Source organism: Juglans regia, chromosome 13, assembly GCF_001411555.2.
Source record: "Juglans regia cultivar Chandler chromosome 13, Walnut 2.0, whole genome shotgun sequence".
Lineage (NCBI taxonomy): Eukaryota > Viridiplantae > Streptophyta > Magnoliopsida > Fagales > Juglandaceae > Juglans > Juglans regia.
The window spans coordinates 21,295,003-21,307,744 of NC_049913.1; the positions used below are offsets into that span (position 1 = coordinate 21,295,003).

Here is a 12,742-nt window from a genome sequence, read left to right on the forward strand (position 1 = left end):
ATTTATTATCATTGACCATATAAAATATTTTTTTATTGAGTTTGTTACATAATTCACATTAATAAGTCACTTAATTTAATTTAGTATTTTAAATAAATTTTTTTATTAATTATTTTTTTAAAAAAAAAGGCCGGACCGACTGGACCGGACGGGACCGATAGCTATCGGTCCGGTCTAGTCCCTTTAGGTGTTCGGTCCGGTCCGGTCCGGAAAAATGATGGACCAAAAATATTCAGTCCATTGCCAGATCGGACCATTTGCAGCCTTATTGGTGAGACAAACCCCTACAACACTGCGAGAATTCATGGACTGGGCAAATGACTTTGTGATTATTGAGGACACCTTCCAGGTTTTTACTACCCCGAGTTGGAATAGGCGAAGAATGAGGATAGAGGAGGCACTAGTGTGAGAACCCATGAGAAGGAGTCGACGACCAGGAAGAGGCAGTACAAGAAAAGAAAAGAAGGTGGAGCTCCTCCTAGGAAGACGCATTCGAGCATGAGTGTACAAACGAGGAGCAAGGGGACTCCTTCAACAAGGAAACAATGATCACAGTCAAACAACTCACAAATTTGCACTTATCATAATGCAGAAGGCCATTGAACCGAGGATTGCCACCACTTGAAACAAAGGATAAAAGAGATACAAGAAAATGGGGAGCTTGGGCAACTGATTGCCCAGGATCCATCGTCGCCTAAGCAAGTAGATGACAGAGGGAATGAGCAAGAAAGAGAGAATGAGCAAAGCCCAAGGGGAAGGATGAGCGTGGAGAATTCCCCACGCTGAAATCAAAACAACGTACCTTTAGAAAAAATCCAAACTATCATTGGGGGATTCATTAGGGGAGGCACTTCTGTGTCCAGCATAAAGGCATATACCCGAAAGGCTAGATACGAGGAAACTTTTCATCGGGAAACCAACAAAACAATCCTAAACCCAAAAGATGACAACTTCTTCATTCAATGAATGTGACCATGAAGGAGTGATCTACCCACTCAATGATGCCCTATTGGTAACGATGCAGGTCGCCAACTTCACCACTAAGAGGATACTAATAGATAACGGGAGCTCGACCGACATTCTTATTTGGAAGGCATTCACCAAAATGGGAATCGATCACAACCCATGGGTTCCATAACTCTACAAGTGACGATCATATCTAGAATGTACACGACCACCATAATGACGAACTTCCTTGTGATCAAGACCCATTCCTAGTACAACACCATAATCGAATGTCCAACGTTGAGCAGTCTGAAGGCCAAAACCTCTATGTACCACCTGAAAATGAAATTTCCAACGAAAACAGGTGTAGGCAAAGTGTGTGGCGAGCAGGTGGTGGCGAGAGAATGCTACGTGCAGGAGTCGAAGGGTGGGGAAAAGGATGTTCATATGATAGTACCTAAGCAGCAAGCTCCTCCCCCGTTGCCCGAGCTCATCAAGCAACAAGTGGAAACCAAAGACGAGCAAAACCTAAAGCAATGAGAGGCTGACAAGCCTTTAGAACTGATTACATTAGACGAAGTTCACCCTGAAAGGAAGGCGAGGAAGTATGTGGCCATAGCAGAAGTGGTTGACCACCTACTTGCTACTAGGTTTATTAGGGAAGCCCACTGCTCGGAGCTTATTGGCTAAAGGATGCTAAAGGGAAGGAATTGCAGCACCTCAATAAATATTTTGTTTAAAAATCTCTCGTGTAAGAATATCTCACAAGCTCGATAAATTTGCTTTGAATTCTATTGCGTTCCCTTATGTTTCATTGCTTAGTTTCAATGTTCATCACTACACAAAATTATGCACTCTAAGCCGAAATTCCACGCTCGCACAGATGAACAAAAGAGGGAACTCCTCTCCTAAATGTCTCATCTCTCCTCACCACCCAAAGCGGTCAAGCACATCTCCCGCATGGTTATCCAAGCCCAAGTATTTACACACTTAGACAACAGCCAATGGCCCTTTCACTCAAGTCAAAGAATACGACTTTCAGAAAATCAACACGACCTAATCAACCTCGGCATACAGGATAAGGGGCACACATGAGAAAAGGTGTTCCTTTATCTTCTCCAGACCCAAAGTGTACCCATAACCCCAAGCTCGGTTACGAACTATTTTGGCCGTCATCATCTGAGGAGAGAGCCGAACAAGTTATTCATTGAATGAGGTGAGCTCAGACTCAGATTTCTTCTCCCGCTTCTTACGGGACCTCATCTTCATCTTAGCACACAACCAGGAGTCATTGAGCCTAGCGTACTTGTTCTCCACTATGACTTTGTCCCTCCCAAGCACCACATATTGCTCCTCGATCTCCTCTTTCTCAACCTTGATGTAGTCAAGATCCAAGCCCAAGTCTAGTCTAGCGTCCTCAGCCTCCTTCAACTAGGCAATGTATCCAAGGCAATGTCGTTGGGCCTCTTCTAGCTCTTTTTCTAGGTGGGACACCCGAACCCACTCTAGATTCTGCTTCTCTTCCAAGGCTCCAGTCTCGAAGTGATTACAGGATGCCTCTTCCCTCGATCGGCCCAAGTCCTTCTAAAGGGCGAACACTTCTCCATGAAGGTTGGCAATGTCCTTTGCCAGATAATGGTTGTAATCGTCAACTTGAGCAAAAGCCTGCTCGGCTTGGTCTCTCGACCCTTAGCTCGACGATCTCGCAATAAGCTTGGTTGGCATAAATCTGCAACACATGGACCTTCTCCTTCAGCTATGCCCGATTATCCATGATCCAGGCTACTAATTGATCAACCTTACCAAACAAAACTAGTCAATCGATAAACCACAGAGGAAAGAAGGACCTAGTAAGAGACAATAAGAAAATTTACTAGGGATAGAAAGTTTTTGAGCTTGTTTGTTGTCCCGCTAATGGTTTCGGTCCTAGCTTCTCCAGCACCAGGTCAAGAACCTTGTGATCTAGAAGGGCCAGCGCACCTCTAGGAAGCAGCCTCCTCTCCTTAAGGAGTTGAACTAGATCCCCGAGTGGGCCCAAAAGAAAGTGAACGAAATGAGGGAGGTAGTGGCAAAGAAGGCCCCTCGCACTTAGGATCATTGCTCACACCCCCACTCGACTGTGACAAAGGCTCAGTGCTCACAGGGTTGACTGAAACTAGCTTGTCCAACTGCTCCTCCCCACCCTGTGTAGGAACCTGGGAAGAGACCTTCTTGAAAGCAGCAGATGAGGAGACTCCCCGCCCAATCAAGGCATTCAACAGGGTCCACATGAGAAAGACCCTTGGGATCAGCAAGGCGAACGAGTATCTCACCACCAGAGACTGTGGAAGGAGTTGAACCTAGAGAACATGCGCGAACCTCAGCACTGTCCTGAGGAGCCTCTTCCAGCTGATGGGAGGGTGCCTCGGGAGCCGATACCTCCACCTGGGTGATGTCGCCTGATGTAATAGAAGAACCACCAACCTACTCGTAATGCCCCTCGAGAATCGGGATGTGGGACACGCTAGGAAGAGGATCAAGAAAGGCTTGGAAGAATGCCATCTTTGTGTCCACTTCGTTTGGTCAATAGTCCCAATTGGCCCTTGGTCACCAAGCAGGGTAGGAGAAGCATCCAAAGACACAGGCTGAGCTTCTGGCACGGGGAACTCAAACTTCAACGTGGTCGCCAAGTCAACAACAACTTGTTACATGATATCGTCAAAGCTGTCAGAGTCGAGAGAATTCTCCTTAACAGGTACTTGGACACTCGATGGTGGCTTGGTTTGTTTCAGTAGCTCAGCAGACAGGCAAGAGGTCCCGTATTCTGGCTCCAAGCCACCATAAACTTCCTTCGACCTCCTAACCTCCTCGCCTTCACAACAAGGTCTTTTTTCTCCTCACTCTAGCAGACCATTGGCGAGCAAACACATGAGATCAATCTGGCATTACCAAAAACTGGTCAATGTTCACCCCGGTCAAGAGGGCGTCGGTCTAAAATTTCTCCTGGTGCAGCTTGACCTAGGAGTAAACTTTTGCAAATAGACTTGCTCTCGCTCAAAGAGGGTCATAGAGATTACTTTCGGGAACAATCCCCCACATAGCCCAGACATGAAATTTTTGGTTAACGGCTTCGTTACCAGGGAATTCCCATCCCTTGCCAGATACAAATAGAAATTTGCGTTGCCAGTTTTTCGCATTGGAGTAGAGACCCTCAAATCGACCAACCCGATACTTGGATTAGGAGCGAAAGCTGCAGATATTCCCTTACAAGGATCGAATCCCATGGGTAAATTCGAACTCTTCAATAGTCAAGTTGGGATACTTCTCGCTAGCTAGTTCCAGGACCATGCGCCATACCACACAGTACAACATCAGGATCCTCCTTGTGTTGGGATGCAACTAGGTCGAGGCCATTCCAAGAAAATCTAGAACGTCGCAGACGGGGTGACAAAAAGGGAGTCTCAGCCCATGCGAGAAAGCACTGGTGTGCAGAGCAACCTTCTTGGTGAATCCCTCTGAGTCAACAACTCCAAGGTGGGGCTCCTGGGTCTCCAAGATGATTGAGTCAAGGATCCCATACGCATCCCTCAACACCCTGAGGTCCGTCGAACTAGTGTTGGCATACCAACCTTAACCCTTGTAATAAGGAGTGTGACGCCCCCAAATTCCGCTTGGGATCTGACGGACATTTGAAGCGTCGAGACATGCAACACAAGGTTACCTGCCCCCGTTCATGACATATAAGATGCAATATTCCTAACATGCATCTAGCATTATGCAATATTCGCAGCGGATAATTTTTTTCTTTAGCAATACTATGCACCAAACCGAAATATCCCAAATACTTACAACATACTTCATACATAATGACGTACTAAACAACTGAGATCACAACACTAGTCCAAAATGGTTGTGATCAAAAGAGTGTTGGAGATTGAACACCACAAATACAAGTAGTAACCTGAGGTAACTGTGTACTACCATCTACGTCACACCATCGCTTAGTCGATCATTTCCAGTTGGTCGATTCTCGATTCTCCTTCAGATCCTGTAACAAAATCTACCATTCGGGGGGAATGGTAGTTGGGACTACCACAGTGAGATTTGATTACAAATCTCAGCAAGTTAACAAGAAACTTCCACACAGGTTAATGATGCATGCATGGCAGTAAAAGCATGAATGCATAATCAAATCATAAGTAATCATAGCATAACTTGACATACAACATAACATAACTGGCATAACTTAAACTGAAACTGAAGCTTAGCGTGAACGTGAACGTGACTTGAAACATAACATGGACTTGAAACATAACATGGACTTGAAACATAGCATGAACATGAGCATGCATAATTTGAACATGAACTTGAAACATAACATGAACCTGAGCATGACATAACATAAATGTGAACTTGGAACATAACGTAAACGTGAATATAACATAATATGAACTTGAATATAACATAATGTGAAATATGACTTGAACTTGGAATCTTATTCAATAGACTTAATCATTAACGTGACCATATGGGTGCTACACAGGTACCCTTGAGCCGTGTGTCCCTGCCGATTATCGCATCACATCACAGGTTTCTATACCAGCTGTGAGTGCGTTAATACGTACTCCACAGTTGTTGTGGCCCCACGTATTCTACGTGTCACAATTGCTGTGTCTCACGTAGTGTATGCTCCACAGTTGTTGTGGCCCCATACTTCATGCTCCACAGTTGTTGTGGCCCCATGACTTATTTGTTTGTGCCACACTTGTTGTGGACATACGTAACATAATGTGTGGCACCATCGGCGTTAGTGCCTGGCGCGCTCCGGTGACCAGCTAATTAGGCCCCATTCGCAACCTGTTGACTGTACTTCATCAACCCAGAGAATTTCACACCTATTTAGACACTCCAGCGTGAACAAAGGAGTTCCACTAGGATATTACCCCATCCTAGCGCTTAGGGTCGTGATTGATATGAATAATTTAACTGGCATACATGACATTTCGTAACATGACGTAACATGAACATGACATTAAAGATAAAAGTCCTGACATAACATAACGTGACATGAACGTAAGATGACAGACATGACATACTTCAAGACATAAATGTAACATAATACATTTCATAACATGGCATACATGTAACATGCAACATTTCGTAATATGGTATACCATATAACAGACAACATTTCTTAACATGGTGTAACATGTGACAGTGAATATTACGTAACATGAAATACATGTAACATATGGCATACTTAACATGACATACTTGCAATGTATAGCAATACGTGATATAATATCTTGTGTAACAGATGAATAATTCATGACAGAATAGATTCTGTGTAATAGATAAATATGTAATGACTTGGCATGGCACATATGATAACATGCATACATACAATTTAGTTCCATTACTTATCACACATACACATTAAATTGATAGTAAGTTAAAAGCTAACTTACCTCAATCTTCGCGCTTCGAGACAAACTCAAGTGCGATCACGAGAAACTAAAAATAGTGATTTCTAAAAATTAGAACTTAATCACTAACAATTAGGAATATGGAAAAATATCAACTTATAGTAAAGTTACCATTTTACCCCTAACTTAAGGATTTTGCATCCTAACTCAAAAAATCGCCAAAATTTACATACCTTATGTAAATTTTATCCTAAGCTCAAATATCAATTCAACAACCATCAAAACTTTATATGGCCGAAACTTACAAGGCTAATTCTTTTACTTTTTGTTGTAATTCTTTCAAATCTCAAAACTCATAATTAAACCAAAATTTTTCTTCTACTATACTCATAACATATTCCTAAGAATAATCATGTTTTGAATCATGAACAAAAGTCATCAAAATCACTAAAACCATACTTGAACTTTTTGGTTTCTCTTCTAAGTTCAAAACAGAATTTTGTTTCTAACTTGTTTTGATCAACCTCTTGATCCATGACTTATAAAGAAGTGATCTTCAAACCAAAACATCACATGGTTCAAAAAGGTGTCCTAAAACAGATCCAAACTTCAAACTCAAGATCACATGGGTAAACATCAACCAAAACATAAATTTAGCCAAGAACATCATCACTTTGGCCTAACCGAATATCTCCTTGCATAAAATTTCATATCTTCGAAACTAACATCAAATATCTTCAAAATAACATTCTAACATGTATATAAGAGGTTTAGGATCTTCCAATAAAAATATCAAAGCCATTGGAATTAGGGGTGTGCATCCGGATCCAGATCCCGATATCCGGCCACAACCAGATCCGGATCCGGATTTTAAAAACCGGGCGGTTATCCGCCCGGATTAATCCGGATTTAATCCGGGCGGATAACCGGGTTAAATCCGGATATCCGGATTATAACCGGATTTAGTCCCGTTTTTTTTTTTAAGACAAACTTTTAAAACAAATTTATAGCAGGTTTTTTAAAAAAAAATTCTGATACCATGCTTAAATTGTCCATATTTCTTTAAAAAAAATAATTTAAACACTTTCTAAAGTTAATTTAAAAAAAAAAATTAAATAACAAAATAAATAAAAATACAAAATAAATAATATTGTTGTTACATCACAATGCAAAACATAAATTTACAAAGAACATAAATAATAATACATCACAACTAATTAAACTAATACATAACAATGCAAAATAAATAACATTGTTCAATATTTTCTAATTATGCACCCAGCTTTGATGATTCATTTTCTGGAGTAGTTTCTGTGCAGCAGCTTGATTTACGTGGGTTGATATCTTGGACAAACTGTACAGCCATGCACCTTAGACGCATTCCTCCAAACCAGACATAAAAATACTCGCAACAATTGTATAAACTAAACCCAAAGTTGCTTGGGCCACCATTTGGTCAACTCTAACTTACTTGTGTCATTGTTTTAAGAAAATACTGACAACAAAATGGAATGAAAAAGAAGCAAAAGCCTGGCTAGCTACTAAGATATAAACAAGAAGTAACCCCAATAAGCTGGGTCAATTCCTTCAATAAAGAGAACCCTTGGGATATGCATGCAACACTCATAATAAACATAGATAAACTTTAAAGCTTAGCTAAATTAAATTACCCCAAAATTGCTCCCCTATCACTACCAAAAGCCTCTCCTAGTTAAAACCTAGAAGCAATGACCAGCTTGTTCATCACAACATTGTCACAATAGACTAGTTCTATAGTGGTGATCTAGACTACCCAATCTAAATATTATTCATTTACAAAATGAAATTACAAGTTTTGAAGTCTACAAAAATTGTTCTCTATTCAATTGATTTTTCGTAAAGATGTCAAGACCATTGTTATTTAGATTCATTACTCTTATATTTCCATTGTTATGCGTCTGGGAACAAATATGATACCTCTTTCTAACATTCTCAAAGATTGTTGAAGCAATTCCCCGTTGGCTCAGAAGAAAATCAAACAGCCAAAGCAAAGGTACTAATAGCTTGATTCTCCAATCATCTACAATTGCCTTATTGTTCATGCCACCAGCACAATTTAGCAGTACAAGCCCTTGAACTAGGCTTCTGCTAGATTCTAATCAGAGATGATAAAACAGAATGAGACAAACCACATATCATATCTAAGAGCCAACCAGGTTTAATGATTATCATTGCAGAATTGACAAGGATTCTTTCTTCACCCACAAAAGGGTAGAGCTTACCTGAGGCAGCAATTACGCAAGCAAGACTTCCAACAGAGTTGCCAACTAGTACAGTTGGCTTTTGAACAATTTCTTTCAGGAAGTCCAATATCAACTGTTTAAAGTTAGTTAAAGTTTTAGAGGCTAAACTCACAATGCTAAAGGGTTGACATACACACATACATACATACATACATATAGGCCCATAAAATTCAAGTTTAAGCTTCAAGATATAAGTAGACCTGAGCCCATGTTTCCATACTATAGTTAAAGCCTGCTGGTTTATCAGAAGCACCAAAGCCAAGAAGGTCAATGGCATATACAGTGGAATTCTGAGCCAACGTCCCAATATTTCTAGAGGAACCTCAACCACAGGTTAGTGAAAAATGTGAGATCCGGTACTTCAGAAATTTTATATTACAGAACTTTTATATACACTAATGTAAATGCAAAAGACAATATTCTGCACTTTAAAAAACAAAATGAGTAGGTTTCTATTTCAAAGCAAGGCTAAAGAAACTGCTCAAGGCTCAACCCTGAAATTCGTGGCTCAATACAAATAGCTCATTCATCCATAGCAAAATAACAGAAACCAAAATAGCTTATTCATCTAAAACAACAGAAATAGCTCATTCTTCCTTCCTAACCCAAATAACATAAACGAATTTAGCTCAAAGCAAGGTTTAAGTTTCACAGCGAAGGCATTACCGGTAAGATAAACTATTTCATTTCCAACGTAGGGGGCAGGGTGATTGAGGTTTAGTAAATAAGTAAAAAATTATTATAAATCCCATAATAAAATCAGATCCTCTATCATTTTTATTCCACAGTGAAGCAACACCGACCAAATCAAAGCAAGAAAAATTTCTGATCACACACTACCATAGTTAAGAAAAGAAGAAATTAGATCTAACCAAAAAAAAAATATTGCGATTGAAAGCCAAAGAAAGTGAGCAAAAAGGAACAGAGATCAAGTGGTAGGGTTTGGGATGTTACCCTGTTGCTGGGATCAGATCTGGAGAGAAGCTCTGAAGCAGGAGCTGCGAACGCGGGAAATTACTGCCAAGGAGAAAAGCTATGAAGCAGAAGCCGCTGGAAAGAGCTCTGAAGCGGAAAAAATTTACCAAACTCAAGATGCTGACCGAGGATAGTCATCCCGAATCAAAACAAAACCACACAACCTCAACAAAATGAAAGAAAAAGGCAGAAAACCCTAAGTATAAAGAAAGGTACCTTAAGAGCTTCGAGAGAGAGAGCCTTCGATGGTAGCCTCCTCATGTCTCACCCAGATGCGCGACGCTTCTCTTTCGAAGTTTGGAGAAGACGAGAAAGCTGCAAACCTAAGCGAGAGAGAAACGGGTTTGAGAATGAGGAGAAGCGGATTCGAGAACGAAAGAGATGCGGTTTTTTCTTTTTAGAGGACCCGGTTACGGATAATCAGGTCACATAACCGGATCCTTAACCGGATCCGGAATATTTTAACCGCCCGGGTGTAATCCGGGCGGATAACCGCCCGGATGCACCCGGATTTCTGGGTTTCGGACCAGATTCGGAAAAAAACCAGACCGTTTGAACACCCTTAATTGGAATAAGATTAAACCATAAAAGATTTAAACTTTCTCAAAACAGAAACTATTTTGCCTCTTCCAGTTTCTAAGTTTCTAGACCTAAGAAAATATTTCACCAAAACTTTTAATCATGCAACAAATCCTCAACCAATAATCATATACACATGTTAACAGTACTCCATAAAAATTTCGGACCAAGATCTATTCATTTGCTTGGTCAAAAACGCCAAAATATAACACACTCTCCAGTTTATCTCCTAGAATGACCTTTCTGGGGTCTAAACAACTTTTGACTGATCAAATGATCTCCGAATGGAAAAAACAAGGTATCCACTTAAACTAGACTCCAAAATAAAGAACTTTTATGAAGGAATCTTTGTGAGAAAACACTTAAAAGATCTTCGAAACAGGCATTCAAAAGAGGTATGAAAAACTGTCCGAGAGTGTCTTTTGTGTTTTATGAAGGAAAAGTGTAAAGGAGAGCTGCTTTTCGTGGGAAGTGGACTGGAGAGCTTCTTACACAAGATATGTAAAGTGATAGGACTGAAGGAATGGTTGAGTGTTGGTCTTTTCTTCTCATAAAAATCAGACCAAGATCTTTTCTCAAGGTGGAGTGTGAGAGTGAAAGAGTGAGGTGGCCCTTTAGCTTTGTCTTTCAAGAACCTTCTAGGTCCTTCTTGTAAAGATCTGGCCAGCCAAGTGGGGTACAAAACTTAGCCATAAAGCAATCCTATGGTGACCAAATTCGTGGGCCTTAATGGGCCTAAACCGAATGGGCCTAAATTTTGGAGTTTAAAGAGGGTTTGGGTTGCTATCAAGCCCAAATCCAATATCACCTGGTCCAATCAATTTTTCAAGGTTAACAAGGTTGGATAATGATGTTTTAACACAAATTTGAAGGATTAATAGCATGTGGAAGTGATTTAATCAAGTGACTAAACACAATGCTAGAAATCGGATTTGAAAGGGTTTGAAGGCCAACTTTAGGGTTTGGGAAGCCGTTTAGGGTTTCGGTTTCAACAAAACTTTTGGGCTTTCAATTGGATTCCCACCATTTAGGGTTTCACTAGGATTGAAAACCTCTTTGGTCTGACACAATTTGGTTGAGCAGATGAAACAAGGTTTTGCTTAAGTGGCATGATCTCACACCTTGATTCCTTCAAATCCATCAAACGCTCCTCATGGCGCCAAGTGTCTAATAGTATTCACTAAGTGTGGCTAAGATTTTGCCAAGTGTCCAAATAAAATTTCTCTAATCTAATTTGGACATTCCACACTGATTTTGAAACACTGCAATTGGTGCGCTTACCGAGATTACTATTCACTCTAAAAAAGTGAATCATAAACTTAACACTAAAAATTCCTAAATATTCATATTAACCTACAGTGAAAATCTTTTACCGAAATTCAACCTCAAACTGCCCCTAAAAATAATTTCACAATTTCCATCAGACGTTTCGTCCGGAATTATGAAAATAGGCTATTACGCCATAAAATCCTAAATAATCCACTGAGTCTAATGGCGTAGACCATAATGTATTTTGACACTTCTAACCACCTCAAATAAATAAAACTCATATTTCTAGCACCATAGTGAGTGATAACACTGACTATGTTGACAGACTAAAACCTATGCAATTGGTCGATTCGTAAAAACTTAATACAATTAATTGTATTAATTAATTACCCAATAATATTAAAAATATTGAAGATTGATGTTGGTAAAGTTTGATCAGTGTGGTCCTTTAAAAAAAGTCATGCTTGCCCCTTTGAATATTATTATTCTTTTTCCTCATGTACGTTAGTTCAATTCTGAAAAAAAAGCCCATGCTCTATAATGCGACTCTTGTCTACCAATGGATGATTATAATTGAGAACCATGCAACCAAAATCATCAACAGTTTAAACTTGAAAAAGATTGCTGAACTTAATTTCTAAGCTACCTTCTTTTAGCCTTTTAATTAATTCAATGGATGATCAATCGGATATATATAATTTATAGTAGATCGATGTGACAGGATGATATTCATGAATTAGTTGTTTTCCAACTTGCATAATTAGTTGTCATTGGTGTTTTTTAATTCACAAACAAAGGCATCAATCATGTCTGGCATGTGTAAATCTTATTTGAATTTTTATAAAATTTCGATCGGGTTTATTTTTTGAAGAAGTATGTACAATATTAGTCTTCACTCTTAGTCGATTGAATTAATTTTCCTGAAAACTTATCAAAGACTGACCTTGGATATTGAACAACTTTAACAGGGCATGGGAAAAGGAGAAAAACACCCATATCCGCTAACACCATCTAGCTCAAATCCCTCAAACATAGTATGTTATTTCATAATTTAAAAACTCATTGCAACTCAATGTTTAGCATCCTAATTATTATTATTATTATTATTATTATTATTATTATTATGCTAGCACATCCCTCAAATTGATATACTAAACTATCCAAATTACATGCACAATAACTTTAGACCAGTGCCTAAATGGTCACCAGCTTTGCTACAATATCCAGATGGCAATAAATATCCAAGCAACATTTAGGTGGTTTTTCAACTTTGTTCTCGTCTTTTAG

The 12,742-nt window shown here is 39.6% G+C and overlaps 1 protein-coding gene across 1 annotated transcript; it reads right to left on the reverse strand.

Moving 5' to 3' along the window:
• Positions 1-4,323: 4,323 nt before the first annotated feature.
• Positions 4,324-12,451, reverse strand: LOC109005793. The gene is made up of 5 exons (XM_035684351.1): positions 12,399-12,451; positions 8,833-8,944; positions 8,612-8,705; positions 8,307-8,484; positions 4,324-4,534 (listed from the first exon to the last, which is right to left on the reverse strand). The coding sequence occupies exons 1-5, from the start codon at positions 12,449-12,451 to the stop codon at positions 4,324-4,326; spliced, it is 648 nt and encodes a 215-aa protein (XP_035540244.1).
• Between the last annotated feature and the right edge of the window lie 291 nt (positions 12,452-12,742).